Raw genomic sequence first — 16,931 nt, forward strand, 5'->3', positions numbered from 1 at the left:
GGAGGAGGAGGAGGAATATGGTGGGGTTCTTGGTGCTCTCTGAACTTGGGGGTTTTCTTGGAAATGTTTCATTACCCAACTAGTAACATCATCAGTGCTAGTGAAAGCATGTTAAAATATAGATTTAATATATGTTTGCAAGAACAATGGCAGCCTAGATCCTTTGGATTTATTAATTTATTTAGAAAGATTGCAGCTTTGAACCATGAATGGCCTGGGTTCACCCAAATAATTGCCCTGACAGAAAACCTCATCAAGGTTAAAGCTAAGCAGTTTGGCCTAGTGGTTAAGGTCCCACTAGTTTACAAACCACAAGATGTTGAGTTTAAGTTCTGCCTTCGGTATGAAAGCCGGCTGGACTAATCGCCAGGAGACTGAGAGTTCTAGTCCCACCTTAAGCTGAGTCAACCTTGAGCCGGTCAGAATCGAACTGCCGACAGCCGGAATTCAGCCTGCCGTGCTACGTCCTTAACCACTGCGCCACCATGGCTCTTTGTGTCGTTTTTAAGGGTCAAACATCAAAATGGAAGCCTTTGTTGGCAACTCATCTGATGAAGGACCTTGGATGGCCACAATGCCTGGGAATTCTAGTGCGCATTTTGGCACAACTGGGTGGCTATTCAGCTAAACCTTTTGGGGGGAAAAGGAGCCGGGGGTGGGGGATGTGGGCGTTGCCGTTTGAAGACCAGCAGCATCCAAGAAAGATAAAACCTGCAAGCACAAATATTGACTCGCCCTTTGGAACGATTGATCCTGGGGCTTCCTATCCCCGAGCATCACGTCTGTTGTGAAGTTGAAAGAAAATGGCCAACGGCGTCTTTCTCCCCGCGCTGAGTCTGCTTGGATGTTTTTTCCTCACCGAGTGTGCTGGTCAGTTAATTTCACATCTGTTCCACAAACCTCTGGGTTTTGTTTTGGGCTTGGGAGGGAAGAGAAACCTCTGGATTTTGTTTTGGGCTTGTGGGAAAGGGGAAACCTCTGGATTTTGTTTTTGGCTTCAGGAAGAGAAACCTCTGGATTTTGTTTTGGGCTTCAGGAAGAGAAACCTCTGGATTTTGTTTTGGGCTTGGGGGGAGAGAAACCTCTGGATTTTGTTTTGGGCTTGGAGAGAGGGAGAGAAACTCCTTCTGACTTTGAGGAGGAATCAACAGCGTAGAATTTCTGTTGCCAAGCGAAAAAAATTGTTAAGTGAGTGCTGCCTGCTTTTATATCCGTTTTCCCCCCATGGTTTTTGAGTGGATCGCTAAGCTCCTTCCATTAATTAATGGTTGCAGGAACTGGGCCTGGCTAGTCTAGTGAAGAGAAGGACCAGGGGAGACAGGATAGCAGTCTTCCAATATTGGAGGGGCTGCCACAGAGCGGAGGGAGGGTCAAACTATTCTCCAAAGCCGCTGAAGGCCAGAGAAGGAACAATGGATGGAAACTGACCAAGGAGAGACTCAACCTGGAAATAAGGAGGAATTTTCTGATAATGAGAGAAATCAACCCATGGAACAGAAGTTGCTTTTGGGAAGTTGTGGGAGCTTCATCCCTGGAGGCTTTCAAGAAGAGACTGGACTGCCATCCGTCAGAAACAATGTAGGGTCTCCTGTTGGGTATGGGGGTTGGACTAGATGGCCTACAAGGTCCCTTCGAACTCTGTTCGCCTGTAATTTTGCACATTGTCTTCTCCATGGACACCTGCAAGAGGTATGAGCTTCCACTTTACTGAAAAGTAGAACGTCTAAAGAAATGTAGTGCAGGACTAATAACCCAGCATTCTCATATTGAAAAGTGGTTTATTTTTTTGTTCCTGAAAGCTAGATGGCTCTTCACTCTGTGCTGTAGAAAATTGGTTGAGATTCATTTGTTTTTAAAGCACAACGCAAAGGAAAAAACACTCGCTCCAAGGACCTCTTTAGAGCTAAACAGGGCCAGTAACAGCGAAAGGCAATAAATATAATTATCTCAGCACTGAAGTAGGAACTCCAGCGGCTATTTAACACAGGTTGGGATATTTGCAGGACGATCGCGTCGAGACATGTTTGATTCTTCATCAATTGACTATTTGATTCCTCCCATTGACATTTCACATCTATTCTTTGGATGAGAGGAATCATCCTGCTTAATTGTTGTTCCATGTTGCTTCTGAATGTCCCCCTTTGTTGACGCTCTCCTCGCAAGACAAGAAGAATATAACTACGAGCAGCAGCCAATCAGATCTCTCAAAGGTGCTTTTTTTCCCAAGAGGCAACTGGACTATCTGCTTTTTCTTCGAAGTGGTTTCACTTCTCATCCAAGAAGCTTCTTCAGCTTCGAGAGGCAACTGGACTTTCTGGTTTTTCTTCCAAGTGGTTTCGCTTCTCCAGTGACGTGCGGTGAGGTTTATGGCTGGTGAGGCAGTCCTTTCCCCTGACACCATGCTGACTAAAGCACTTTCTTTCGCCCGCCTGAGCTCGCGGCAAAGCTCAGGCGGGCTGCCGCAAGCACAGGCAGGAGAAAGAAAGTGGGGTGTCGCGGGAAAGGAGAGAATGCCTGAGCATTGCATTTATTAAAGAAAAAAGAGAAAAGGGGAAATTGAAGGAAAAGAGGGAGTGCGGGGCATCAGAAACGGAGAAAGAGAGGAGGAAGAGTGAGCGCGACGCTGCAGCTTTAAACAGAATGACAGAGTTGAAGCCTCTAAAAAATGCGCCCTCTACCATGAGGCAGGAGAACTGCGTGCCTCAACTACCTTGGGATTTTTTAGGCTTTTAACTCTCGCTTAACTCTGCTCGAGCTCCTAAAAAGTCAGACTAGATGAGGCATGCAGTTCTCCTGCCTCATGGTAGAGGGCGCTTTTTTAGAGGCTTTTTTAAACAGGAAGTCATTCACGGTGAGGCAGCAGCTAGCTAGCCTAACCTCAGCACTCGCCTTTTCCTATTTACGTGTTTTTTTCCTTTTCATGATTGACAGTGGTGAGGCTGTGCCTCCCCTGATTGCACGTCACTGCACTTCTCATCCAAGCAGCTTCTTCACCTCTTCAGCTTCAAGAGGCAACTGGACTTTCTGGTTTTTTGAACTGCTAGGCTGGCAGAAGCTGGGACAAGTAATGGGAGCTCACTCCGTTACGCGGTGCTAGGGATTCGAACCGCCGACCTTGATTGAAGTGAGGTGGTGCAGTGGGTAGAGTGCAGTACTGCAGGCTACTTCAGCTGACTGTTATCTGCAGTTCGGCGGTTCAAATCTCACCAGGCTCAAGGTTCACTCAGCCTTCCATCCTTCCGAGGTGGGTAAAATGAGCACCCATTTGGGGGCAATATGCTGACTCTGTAAACCGCTTAGAGAGGGCTGAAAGCCCTATGAAGTGGTATATAAGTCTAACTGCTATTGCTATTGCTATTGACAAGCTCAGCATCTTAGCCACCGAGCCACCGCGTCCCCTATAGAGGCTACACTATACTGTTTAACTTGGAAAGATGGGCGAAAACAGTAGAAAGTGTAGATGCTGGATCGTAAAGCAACATTCAACTTTGTTCTGCAATGCAGAGGGGCAGCTCCCCATTTACGATTAACGCATCATTCTTGTCGGCAACCCAGAATTTAATTGAGCTAAGTTGTGTGTCTGTGGCATTCTGCCAAAGCAGCCTGTTCCTGAATCACAGATTAATGGTTTGGAAAGCTGAGGCGTACCGCTCTGGTATCAAACCTGAAGATTTGGATGCTGGATCACAGGTGTTCTGCTTTTCTCTTGAGAATCTATCAGCTGAATAGAACTCCACACTGGTGACAGGGAAGGGCAGCGGGCCAGTAAACACTCAGCTCCAGTCAGTTGCCCCGACTCCACCCCACTCCAAGGGATTACGGGTGGTCGTTAAAAGGAGATGGTGATGATTGCAGCCGTTCCTCAATTTATAACGGGTGGCTTAACAATCGTTCAAAGTTATGACCTCTCCAAAGCTACTCATGTCCCTTTTTTTCAAAGTTACGACGGCTACACTTCCTGCAATCAGCTGATCAAATTTTGGTTGCTTGGCTCATCTTGATGGCCATTTGTAGTGGCCCTGTGGTCACATGGCCACAATTTATGATTTTGGCACTTGCTTTCCCATTTTCTAACGTTTCCTAACAGTAAGAAAAATTAAGCATTGGAACAGAAGTTGCCTTCAGAAATCGTGAGCGCTCCATCACTGGAGGTGTTTAAGACCTGAGATTGTATAGGTTCTCCTGCTTGAGCAGGGAGCTGGACTAGAAGACCTCCAAGAGCCGAGGTGGCGCAGTGGTTAAATGCAGCACTGCAGGCTATTTCAGCTGACTGCTAGTTCGGCAGTTCGGTGGTTCAAATCTCACCGGCTCAGGGTTGACTCAGCCTTCCATCCTTCCGAGGTGGGTGAAATGAGGACCCGGATTGTTGTTGGGGGCGATATGCTGACTCTGTAAACCGCTTAGAGAGGGCTGAAAGCCCTATGAAGCGGTATATAAGTCTAACTGCTATTGCTATTGCTATTGTCCCTTCCAATTCTTCTCTTCTCTTCTGAAAAAAAAATATCCATTGGGGAATATCAATTGGCTGTAAAACTCGCTTAACGACCGGGCATAAACGTCAGGTTTGGTCATGTGAGTCCTTGACTTGCAACCACCGCTATAATCCCAGACTCAATTCCAGTCGTTAAGTCGAGAACTAACTATACAGCCTCATCCCAATCTCGGAATTGCTCGGGGGTCGATCCGAACAGTATCTCTCTGACTCCCGCTTCCTTCTTCCTTCCTTGGCACCCTGAAGTTTTTTTAAATCAGGAGGAAGCAAGCACCGTTTTGCACCGAAACAGGAGATTCAACACCGGGAGACTTGAGGAAGTGCTACAAGGGAACCTGGAACGAGAATGTTTGGAAGAAATATGCAGCTACGAAGAAGCGAGAGAAATTTTTGAAAATGATGAGAAAACGGTGAGTCGCCTGGTGGGAAAGCTGGAATTTTGATGGGGGTGGGTGGAGGTGGGTGGGCTTTCAGGTCAGCTGATTCCTGCCTTCCGCAGAAATACACCCCCCCCATTAAATCCATAGAGGGTGGGTGATATTTATTTAGAAGTTAGGAGGTGCTCCAGTTTCAGAGACAGATATTTAAACAACCAGGAATGTTACTTTTGCAAGAGGCAAAGGTGTGCTAATGTAGCCCAGAATTAGCACTGGATTTTGCAGGCTGAGGTCCTTTAAACAAATATTACTGTCCTCAAATAGACTTTAAAAAAAAAAATTGCTATGTCAACTTTCTAATTTTGGTGGGCATGGGAAGTGACAAATTCCCTCTAATGCCAAAATTGTTGACAATTTTTCTCCAGTAGCATTTGGGATTCTACATTCTATTGGCTCTCAGTTCTTATTTATATAGATTTTATCTTTGCATCAAGGCAAAGTTATGTCCCTTTCCTTTTCCTTTTCCTTTTCCTTCTTTCCTTTCCTTTCCTTTTCCTTTTCCTTTCCTTCTTTCCTTTCCTTTCCTTTCCTTTCCTTTCTTCCTTTCCTTTCCTTTCCTTTCTTTTCCTCCTTTCCTTTCCTTTCCTTTCCTCCTTTCCTTTCCTTTCCTTTCCTTTCCTTTCTTCCTTTCCTTTCCTTTCCTTTCCTTTCCTTCTTTCCTTTCCTTTCCTTTCTTCCTTTCCTTTCCTTTCCTTTCCTTTCCTTCTTTCCTTTCCTTTCCTTTCCTTTCCTCCTTTCCTTTCCTTTCTTCCTTTCCTTTCTCCTTTCCTTTTTTCCTTTCCTTTCCTTTTCCTTTTCCTTTTCCTTTTCCTTTCCTTTCCTTCTTTCCTTTCCTTTCCTTTCCTTTCCTTTCCTCCTTTCCTTTCCTTTCCTTTCCTTCTTTCCTTTCCTTTCCTTCTTTCCTTTCCTTTCCTTTCCTTTCCTTTCCTTTCCTTTCCTTTCCTTTCCTCCTTTCCTTTCCTTTCCTTTCTTTTCCTCCTTTCCTTTCCTTTCCTTTCCTCCTTTCCTTTCCTTTCCTTTCCTTTCCTTTCTTCCTTTCCTTTCCTTTCCTTTCCTTTCCTTCTTTCCTTTCCTTTCCTTTCCTTTCCTTTCTTCCTTTCCTTTCTCTTTCCTTTCCCCCTTCCCTCCCTCCCTTCCTCCTCCTCCTCCTCCTCCTCCTCCTCTCTCTCTCTCTCTCTCTCTCTCTCTCCCTCTCTCTCTTTCTTTCTTTTCTTCACCATCCAGTGCATTCTTATCTCTGATTAAGTTGTAACTAGATTGCAACTCCTGCTCTTGGTTTAAAGCCCTCTCAGTGTCTCTTGAATGAAGTCAGAGATTACCACTTTCTAAAGTGCACTGTCAAGGTGTTCATTGATTTGCAGTATTTGTAAATCACCCATCAAAAAGAACAACTCTAGATGAATACAGCAAGGAAACAACACAGATTACTCACAAAGAACCTTGCCAAATTGTACAGAAATATATATAAAAATGTAGTCCTCATCATCTATTAAAAAAATAAACCATATATTTTAAAAGCTTTTCTGTTTGAATTCTATGCTTGTGCTTCCTTTGCAGATGGCATTTTGGACAGTGTATGTCGGTAAGTGATTTCTGTTTTCCCCTTCTCGTTTTAATGGCACGACGGAGTTCCTAGTTCAAAAATCAAAATATTTCCGTTCGGGTTGGAAGAGATCTGACCGTCTTATGGATTAATGGACAGGAAATCCTGAAAAGCGAGGAATAAGATAAGAATGGAATCAGCCACTCGGCATTCAGCCGAGGTGGCGCAGTGGTTAAATGCAGCACTGCAGGCTTCTTCAGCTGACTGCAGTTCAGCAGTTCGGCTGTTCAAATCTCACCGGCTCAGGGTTGACTCAGCCTTCCATCCTTCCGAGGTGGGTAAAATGAGGACCCAGACTGTGGGGGCGATATGCTGACTCTCTGTAAACCCGCTTAGAGAGGGCTGAAAGCCCTATGAAGCGGTATATAAGTCTAACTGCTACTATTGCTATTGTCCTTTCTCTCTTTCAAAGATGGAGATCAATGCGAACCAAACCCCTGCAAGAATGGAGGCCGTTGCAAAGATGACACAAATGATTACACCTGTTGGTGCCCAGGTGGTTTTGATGGAAAGAGCTGTGAACTTGGTACGTTGAGACATTCATCTTATCCTTTTATTATGGCTCAGTGGAGGCTTCCCTTCCCCTTTTCCTTTGCAACCAACGGCAAAACTATTTGGGGCCTTAAAATTAGTATTTAGATGTCCGTAGAGATTCTCAGTCCTCCAGGTCACGGTTCTCCCAAAGGTGCTTTTCCAGGAGGCAACTGGACTTTGTTTTTCTTTTGAAGATGTTTCGCTTCTCATCCAAGAAGCTTCTTCAGCTGTGACAGGTGTCAGGCCTGGAAGCCATTTTTTACATTACAGGCCTTCAGGCCTGCCACATTTTGTACTGTGGGGAAAAAGGGAGTGGGGATTATACAGAGTATGGATGATATGTAGCCATAACAACATTCTTTCTCAGAAAGTCAAGGCCATCTTGCCCTGCAGCTGCTGATGAGGTGACCAGGAGGCATCTCCAGTTGGGACTGTGCCTGATTGGACCATGTGAAGGACTTGTGGGTGCTGGGCAGGGTATACAATGACCTTCAGTGTGTCTATGGATATCTCCATGTGTTGCTGAGTTATAATTCTTTCACTACTCTCCATATTAGAAGTTGTAATTTAGCAATACCTGGAGTGTCACATGTTGTGTGACTTTGCAGCAAACCTCCACACGCTCCAACAATATGCATACATAGGTCAGTTCTGGGTCCATAAACACCTCAATATACTCACGTTTTCTCTCTCAGGCAGTTGAGAAGCAAACATCACTGGAGCCGCATGTGGCTCTTTCATCCCTCTGCTGTGGCTCCCTGTCGCCATTCAGTACCACAGTTTTGAGAGGAGCTTCCAGTTGGGGTGAGGGGGGGGGGCGGAAACAGGTTGTGCCAGGAGGAGACTCTATGGCAAGGGGCGGGTTTTCCAGCCAGCTCCACAATTGATAGGGTTTTTGGTTAGGACAGGTAGAGAAAAAAGGATGCCGCACTAGGAGGAGACGCTATGGTGAGGAAACTGGACTTCCAGTTGAAAGAGATATAAAGGATGCTGCTCTAGGAGGAGACTCTATGGTGGGGAAACCAGACTTCCGGTCGGCTCCAGAACTGAACAGTGGGCTTCCAGTTAGGACCTTTGTGGCTCTTTGAGTATTTAAGGTTGCCGACCCCTGGTTTAGATTAAGACATTTTCAGTGTGTCCATCATAACCTTTCAGATTCTCCTCTCTTCAGATTTTAAATTTCGATTGAGTATGTGCCATCAAGTCCTTATTAGTGACTATTGAAATCGATTTTCTCCATGATGATCTGTCACCAAATTTCGGGAACAGATCACCCTTCAGATCTTCCCAAAATGCACTCATTGCAAATGGGTCCATCCCAGTTTTCTGGCGGTCTTCTTCTCTTTCCACCATCAGAGCCTCCTCTGGCCAGCTGGTTCTTTGAATCACGTCTCCAAAGCACTTCAGGGGGGGATATCTGATCTCTTCCAATTTAGATGCTACCTGCAAAACCAAAAACGGGGGGTGCAAACAGTTTTGCAAGGATAACGAAGATGGACGAGCCGTTTGCTCCTGCTCCGCGGGATACAGGCTGAAGGAAGACATGAAAACCTGTGAGCCAACAGGTATGGCAAATATTGGAAAGCAGTACAAAATTTGCAAAAAAAAAGATAATAATACCAAAATTAGGCAGAACAGTATCTTCACGGTGGATTAATCTAAAGCTGTTTTTAATCCAACGTTTAGTTTCCCCCCAGATATTTCTCGGTAGTCTAATGCAGTGTTTCTCAACCTTAACATCTTTAAGTTGTGTGGACTTCAACTCCCAGAATTCCCCAGCCAACGTCTCTGGACTTTGACTCCCAGAATTCCCCAGCCAGCGTCTTTCGACTTCACGTCCCAGTATTCCCAGGCCAGTGTCTCTGGACTTCAACTCCCAGAATTCCCCAGCCAACGTCTCTGGACTTTGACTCCCAGAATTCCCCAGCCAGAGTCTTTTGACTTCATGTCCCAGTATTCCCAGGCCAGCGGCTCTGGACTTCAACTCCCAGAATTCCCCAGCCAACGTCTCCGGACTCTGTAAACCGCTTAGAGAGGGCTGAAAGCCCTATGAAGCGGTATATAAGTCTAACTGCTATTGCTATTGCTACTGGTTCGCCCGAACCAGAGAGCACCAGCTGAATTGCACCACTTCTCCTCCCTGTATTGCAAGAATCTTCCCAGACGACTTGCCTTCTTTTGGGAATAATCAGATAAGGTTTCCTGAGTCTTAGGGAAGGTCAGGCTTAGGATGCTCGTGGCTGCAGAAGGATTCCAAGCTAGACCCTCACTTGACTCTCCCTTCCAGCCTGGCTGACAATTTCCCGACTGTCTTTCTCCCCTTTGGTGTTTTTTTCAGTGCGCTTTCCCTGTGGAAAGATCCAAGCTCCAGAAGCCCAGAGTAAAGCCACTCGCTCCCACTCATTTGATCACTGGATCCCCTCAAGCAATGCGACCGAGGACTGGGAAGAAGGCTACAACCACACTCGGGTTTCCTTCCGCTTGTCGACCGATATACGAGTGGTTGGCGGCATGGAAAGCAAGAAAGGAGAAGTCCCATGGCAGGTAGGACATGGAGACCTGTCCACCGTGGCTCGAGAGATGCCCTCTCCATCAGGGACATCGGAGAGAAATGATATTAAGTGATTAAGTATCTAATAGGTAGTCAGGGCCGGATTTAGACGAAAAGAGGCCCTAGGCTATTCCACTTATGAGGCCCTTTCACCTCCCATTTTTAAGTTTGTAAATTACATGACAGACAATAAAATACATCATTACTGTGATATATATCAATATATATCAATATATATAGCTGGCCTCCCGACGGAGGGCAGCTCTGCTCTGTGGCAAAGGCAGCGAGGCCAGCCGCCTCCCCTTCTGCGCTCAGCTGCCCGGCTCGGCCCCCTCGCCCTCACTTGCCTGGCCGCTGGTGGGCTCCGCGTCGACGGGGCGGCTACTGGGAGCAGCCGCGCCTCTCGCCCGACCGCCAGTGCTGGGAACGTGGGCGGGCTCCCCAACTGCCGCGGCACTGGAACGATCTTAACCAATACATTTTAATGTTTGTTTATTAGTCATCTGCGTAGAATTTCTCCTTCTTTTCGGTTCAGTGTTTTAGTGTTCACTGTTTTTAGAATAGTGTAATTTTAATTTTGCTAACAATTTGAATGTAGGCCCCTCTTGATCTTGAGGCCCTAGGCTGAAGCCTAGTTAGCCTATAGGAAAATCCGGCCCTGTAGATAATCCTCCCTTAGTCCTTTAGAGTTTCATTCAATATCTTCACCTTCCTTCTTTGGTTCTTCCTGGGAATTCCTAATTTTCTGCCCCCAGACTAACTGGATTGGGCAATTACTTCTATTCATCAGTCTTCAGTGGTTTTATTATTTCCTCTGGATGGTTGCATCAGGTTATTTATTTATTTTTTGTCAACAAGCACAAGGAAACAAGTAGGAAAACACATGAAAAAAATGGCACAAATAGATGGATAAAAAATAAGCGAAACCTAGCCATGAACACATAAAAAGAGTCCATATCAATGGGGAGAGTAGGACAGGGAGGGTAGGCACGCTGGTGCGCTTATGCACGCGCCCTTAGGGACCGCTTAGGAAACGTGTAAGGTGCACCGTAGACAGCTTAAGGTCAAAGGTATGGGGGTTAGAGCAGTGGTGGGTTTCAAAAATTGTTCGAACCTACTCTGTGGGTGTGGCCTCCTTTGTGGGAGTGGCTTGCCACCCATGTGACCGGATGGGAGTGGCTTGCCGCCCATGTGACCGGATATGAAGATGCCGACGACACTTGTCAGAACCACCTTAAATTACCTCACACACAGCACTGGCATGCATAAGAATAGGATGTCAACTTGTTTTTTAAAAGGCATCTTTGGTTTGTGTTAAAACAACTTCAACACATGCAACGTTCTGATTGCACCACAAACGCAGTAGTCATCCTTACCTTTCACAGAGGCACTGAGTTTTATAAATAGGAGCATGATAGTGTAGAATAATCATATCCAAGGACCAGTGGTGGGTTTCAAAAACTTTTGGAACCTCTTCTGTAGGTGTGGCCTGCTTTCCGGGTCCACTGGTGGAACCTCTTCTAACCGGTTCGGTAGATTTGACGAACCGGTTCTACCGAATAGGTGCGAACTGGTAGGAACCCACCTCTGGGTTAGAGGAACTAACACAGGATCGCGTACGGTGCTCCACACATTTACTACTCTGTTGCCGAAATCGCTTTTCCTGCAATCAAGATTAGAAGGGATTGCATTGAGTTTGTGTCTATGGGGAGCCCTCGTGTTCTTGCGGTTGAAGTCAAAGTAGCCATTCTCAGGTAGGACGTTGTGGCAGATTATCTTGTGCAACTAAGCTCAGGTCGTAACGTAGACGGTGCAGTTCAAGGTTCTCCAGGCCTAAAATTTGAAGCCTGGTGGTAGAAGGAATTTTATTACGAGCGGAGGAGTTGAGTCCTCGTCTTGTAAAACACCTCTGGACCAGTGGTGGGTTTCAAAAATTTTTGGAGCTTCTTCTGTAGGTGTGGCCTGCTTTCAGGGTCCACTGGTGGAACCTCTTCTAACCGGTTTGGTAGATTTGACGAACCGGTTCTACCGAATAGGTGCGAACTGGTAGGAACCCACCTCTGCTCTGGACCCACTCTCATGTTTTAATGTCCGAAATACGGCGTGGATTCCAGGCAGGTGAGCAGTATCCAAATATAGGTCTTTGGCCCTTTTTCCTTCCTGATCGGTCAATTCAAGGACACGGCAGGTAAAAATAAATTGCATTAAAACACCCCCCCACCTTTATAATCCCATGCAAATTCTCCCAGGGCTTTGCAGAGTTCAGGACATAAATTACGTTTTTGCCCAGTTAATTTCGCTTTGGCGCCATCTAAAGGCGACTCTCCTCATTACTATTTTAAAGGAGCTGAGACCCGTTTCCAAGAATGTTTTGCCCATTGTAATATAATGAAGCACGTTCTGATGGATTGGGAACAGCTTATGATCTCTTTGTTCTGTCTGCAACACATTCATTCAGGGCTCGAGCTATTTTGTAGCATCTTAAAACCCTCCTTGGAACAAAACAAAAAAATGATGCTGTAATAAAATTGCCTTGACTTTCAGGTTCTGTACGGGGAGATCTTTGGTTAATGGGTTAAGATCTTGTCCAAAATCTGGTTATTGTTGCTAACAGAGAAATGCTGATATTTTTTGAATGGCTAGAAATAACCTGGGTATTTATCTAAAAGTAAAGGTTCCCCTCGCACATGTGCTAGTCATTCCTGACTCTAAGGGGCAGTCCTCATCTCTATTTCAAAGCCAAACAGCTAGTGCTGTCCGAAGACGTCTCCGTGGTCACATGGCCGGCATGACTAAACACCGAAGGCGCACGGAACGCTGTTCCCTTCCCACCAAAGGTGGTTCCTATTTTTCTACTTCCATTTTTTAAATGTGTTTTCAAACTGTTAGGTTGGCAGAAGCTGGGACTAGTAACGGGGGCTCACTCCATTATGCAGCGCTAGGGATTCGAACCGTCAATCTGCCGACTTTCTGATCAACAAGCTCAACATCTTAGCCACTGAGCCACACCGTCTCTATTAGGCATTTATCTACAGGGCTTCAAAACAGTGTGGAGGCCCTTACAGAATACACAAAAGGCAACACTTACTTGTAGTAGAGTTTCACACTCAACACATCCCAACTCAACTTCAAAGCCAACTCCTGATTACTTCATGGACACAACTACGTCACAAGAAAAATATAGAAGTTTTCTTCTGAGATATTTCCTAGGACAAGCTGCTGTTTCTTCTTCTTCTTCTTCTTCTTCTTCTTCTCTTCTTCTTCTTCTTCTTCTTCTTCTTCTTCTTCCTCCTCCTCCTCCTCCTCTTCTCCCTCCTCCTATTCCTCCTCCTCTTCTTTTCTTCTTCCTCCTCTTCTTCCTCCTCCTTTCTTTATTCTTATTTTCTTCCTCCTACTCCTCCTCCTCCCCCTCCTCCTCCTCTTCTTCTTCCTCTTCCTCCTCCTCCTCCTCTTCTCCCTCCTCCTATTCCTCCTCCTCTTCTTTTCTTCTTCCTCTTCTTCCTCCTCCTTTCTTTATTCTTATTTCCTCCTCCTCCCCCTCCTCCTCCTCCTCCTCTTCTTCTTCTTTCCTCTTCCTCTTCCTCCTCTTCTCCCTCCTCCTATTCCTCCTCCTCTTCTTTTCTTCTTCCTCCTCTTCTTCCTCCTCCTTTCTTTATTCTTATTTTCTTCTTCCTCCTCCTCCTCTTCTTCTTTTTCCTCTTCCTCTTCCTCCTCCTCTTCTCCCTCTTCCTCTTCCTCCTCCTCTTCTCCATCCTCCTCTTCCTCCTCCTCTTCTTTTCTTCTTCCTCTTCTTCCTCCTCCTTTCTTGATTCTTATTTTCTTCTTCCTCCTCCTCCTCCTCCTCCTCCTCCTCCTCCTCCTCCTCCTCCTCCTCCTCCTCCTTCTTCTTCTGCCATATCCATCATCAGATATTGGCGATCATGTTGGCCATCCTATTTTTATCAACAGCCGCACAAAAAAAGCACTGCTGAGTTTTGTCCAAACCAATCCCTTAGATTTTGAAGCCATGATGTTCTTCTTCTGCCTGGACTTCCTTTGCCTTCAATCTTTCCTTGGAGAATTAAGTGAAGGATGCTGCATTTTTCCGGGTGTCGCATCCCATATCCAAAATAGTCTAACTTTCGCTTTTTAATGGTTTTGATCTAGCTTACAGCTCCAGAACTTTCTGGCAACCTCGCATCCGAATACTAGCTAGTCCTGCCCCTCCTTAGCTTCCAAACAAAGTTAATTAGGTGCTGTCACCTGCTAAGACTTTCATTTGTGCTGCCCAAAATGCCGATTTCTAAAGGACCATCGGCAAGAGCCGAGGTGGTGCAGTGGTTAGGGTGCAGCACTGCAGGCCACTTCAGCTGACTGCAGTTCTGCAGTTCAGCGGTTCAAATCTCACCGGCTCAGGGTTGACTCAGCCTTCCATCCTTCCGAGGTGGGTAAAATGAGGACCCGGATTGTTGTTGGGGGCAATATGCTGACTCTGTAAACCGCTTAGAGAGGGCTGAAAGCCCTATGAAGCGGTATATAAGTCTAACTGCTATTGCTATCTATCTATCTATCTATCTATCTATCTATCTATCTATCTATCTATCTATCTATCTATCGATCTCTATCTATATCTATCTCTCCCTCTCTCTATATCTATCTATCTATCTGTCTATCATCTATCTATCATCTATCTATCTATCTATCTATCTATCTATCTATCTATCTATCTATCTATCTAATCTATCTATCTCTCCCTCTCTCTATATCTATCTATCTATCTGTCTATCATCTATCTATCATCTATCTATCTATCTATCTATCTATCTATCTATCTATCTAATCTATCTATCTCTCCCTCTCTCTATATCTATCTATCTATCTGTCTATCATCTATCAATCTATCTATTTATCTATCTATCCATCTATCTGGGTGAAATGAGGACCCAGACTGTGGGGACAATATGCTGACTCTGTAAACTGCTTAGAGAGGGCTGAAAGCCCTATGAAGCGGTATATAAGTCTAACTGCTATTGCTATTGCTATAAGTATAGTTTGGGATCCTGTCTATCCCCCATCATGTCCCACCAGAAGCTTTCTGGAAGCCCACAGGCACGACGTCATCTCAATTTCATCACCAAGATGTTGGCTTTCCCTTTCAACCCCTGGGTTGCTCTGTTCTTAACCAACAGTGGTTGACTTGATATGGGTTTGTTTTTTTTGTAACCCCCGTCCCCAGGTTTATTTGCTCAATTCTGAAGGGAAAGGCTTCTGTGGAGGCACCATCATCAATGAAATGTGGATCGTGACAGCAGCTCATTGCCTGGAGTTCCAGCCCAAAAGGATTGTAGCAGGTAAACACACCGGCTGCCCTTCTCCTGGAGAGAGGGCTCAAGTAAAATATATAGTGTTGCAGTGACTTGGCTTAGGACCAGATCCGAGAGGCTGCGGTGGAGGAAGAAACAGGCCGAAACGGCGAGCGTAGTTAAAGATCAACAAACATGAGAAAAAACACCCCCCCTTTCTTTCATGCATTTTGGGTAAGAATACAGAATTCCCCTCGAGTTCCTGATCATATTATCTAGCTTTTAGCATCTAGCATGTTAAGAGATTTGCCTTAGCTGCTTTAATTATATTATATATTATTTCTTCTTCTTCTTCTTCTTCTTCTTCTTCTTCTTCTTCTTCTTCTTCTTCTTCTTCTTCTTCTTCTTCTTCTTCTTCTTCCTCCTCCTCCTCCTCCTCCTTTATTTCTCCTCCTCCTCCTCCTCTTCTTCTTCCTCTTCTTCCTACTCCTCCTTTCTTTTTCCTTCTTCTATTTCCTCCTCTTCCTCCTCTTCTTCTGTTCCTCTTCCTCCCCATTTTCTTCTTCCTCCTTCTTTCTTCTTCCTCCTTTTCTTTCTCTTCCTCCTCCTCTTCTTCTTCTTTTCTTCTTTCTCTTCCTTTTCTTCCTCCTCCTCTTCTTCTTCCTCCTTTTCTTCCTCCTTCTCCTCTTCTTCTTCCTCTTCCTCCTTTTCTTCCTTCTTTTCTTCCTCTTCTTCTTTCTCTTCCTCTTCTTTTCTTCTTTCTCTTCCTTTTCTTCCTCCTCCTCTTCTTCTTCCTCTTCTTCCTCCTTCTCCTCTTCTTCTTCCTCTTCCTCCTTTTCTTCCTTTTCTTCCTCTTCTTCTTTCTCTTCCTCCTCCTCTTCTTCTTTTCTTCTTTCTCCTCCTTTTCTTCCTCCTCCTCTTCTTCTTCCTCCTCCTTTTCTTCCTCCTTCTCTTCTTCTTCCTCTTCCTCCTTTTCTTCCATCTTTTCTTCCTCTTCCTCTTCCTCCTTCTCCTCCTCTTCTTCTTCACTTCCTCCTCCTCTCCTTCCTTCCTTTCTCCCTCTCTCCTTCCTTTCTCTTCCTCCTCCTTCCCTCTCCAGGTGAACACAATATCTACACTGTGGACAACACCGAACAATACCGCAACGTGGTGAGAGCCATCCCTCACCCTACCTACAACACCACCAACAAGTACCACAATGACATTGCCCTCCTGGAGTTGGATGCCCCTCTGGAGTTCAACCACTACGTCATCCCCATTTGCCTGGGGGACAAAGAGTTCACTAACAGCCTCCTTAAGTTCGGGGCGGGAACCGTGAGCGGATGGGGGAAACTGGCTTACCAAGGCCGGCAGGCCAGCATCCTTCAGGTGCTGAGAATCCGCTTCATTGACCGACCGACTTGTCTGAGGAGCAGCAGTTACCCCATCTTGCCCAATATGTTCTGCGCGGGCCACCCCAGCGAAGCCAAGGACACCTGCCAGGGGGACAGCGGGGGTCCCTACACCACGGACATTGAACACGTCTGGTTCCTGACAGGGATCACCAGCTGGGGGGAGCAGTGTGCCAAGAAGGATAAATATGGGATCTACACCCGGGTCTCCAGGTACGTCAAGTGGATTAGAGAGACCACTAAACGTACATGAGCGAATCAATCCCAAATCTTGAGAGACTGCCTCCTGTCAATTACCTCCACACGACCTATTAGATCTCACCGACTAGGCCTCCTCCGAGTCCCATCTGCCGGTCAATGCCGACTGGCAACTACGCGGAGGAGAGCCTTCTCGGTGACAGCTCCGACCCTGTGGAACGATCTCCCCGTGGAAATTCGTACCCTCACCACCCTCCAGACCTTCCGCACAGCCCTCAGAACCTGGCTATCCCGTCAGGCCTGGGGTTAAGACTACAACCCGCCCAAATAGTATGAATGTTGTGTTTTAATTATGTATTTGTCTTATATGTTAAAAGTTTGTCTCCCCCCCCCTTTTAAATTGTGAGCCGCCCTGAGTCCCCCCAGGGAAAAGGGCGGCATAT

At 45.9% G+C, this 16,931-nt stretch overlaps 2 protein-coding genes across 2 annotated transcripts in view; one reads left to right on the top strand and one right to left on the bottom strand.

Moving 5' to 3' along the window:
- Positions 1–16,931, bottom strand: part of FGF13 (fibroblast growth factor 13) — a 204,191-nt gene that overhangs the window by 159,076 nt on the left and 28,184 nt on the right. The window lies entirely within an intron of this gene.
- Positions 789–16,558, top strand: LOC106538358 (coagulation factor IX). The gene is made up of 8 exons (XM_087727737.1): positions 789–870; positions 4,739–4,902; positions 6,487–6,511; positions 6,945–7,058; positions 8,503–8,631; positions 9,405–9,610; positions 14,833–14,947; positions 15,999–16,558. The coding sequence occupies exons 1-8, from the start codon at positions 804–806 to the stop codon at positions 16,541–16,543; spliced, it is 1,365 nt and encodes a 454-aa protein (XP_087583863.1). The 5' UTR covers positions 789–803; the 3' UTR covers positions 16,544–16,558.

Source organism: Thamnophis sirtalis, unplaced genomic scaffold, assembly GCF_051295495.1.
Source record: "Thamnophis sirtalis isolate CommonGarterSnake01/CBP01778 unplaced genomic scaffold, rThaSir2_p1.2 scaffold_13, whole genome shotgun sequence".
NCBI lineage: Eukaryota > Metazoa > Chordata > Lepidosauria > Squamata > Natricidae > Thamnophis > Thamnophis sirtalis.

What these genes read in the sequence shown, in the direction of transcription:
- LOC106538358 (XM_087727737.1), top strand. Translation starts at nt 804, where the DNA reads ATGGCCAACGGCGTCTTTCTCCCCGCGCTGAGTCTGCTTGGATGTTTT. An exon ending in TTGAAAATGATGAGAAAACG is followed by an intron (nt 4,903 to 6,486) that starts GTGAGTCGCCTG and finishes CTTCCTTTGCAG; the next exon opens with ATGGCATTTTGGACAGTGTA. An exon ending in TGGAAAGAGCTGTGAACTTG is followed by an intron (nt 7,059 to 8,502) that starts GTACGTTGAGAC and finishes CTTCCAATTTAG; the next exon opens with ATGCTACCTGCAAAACCAAA.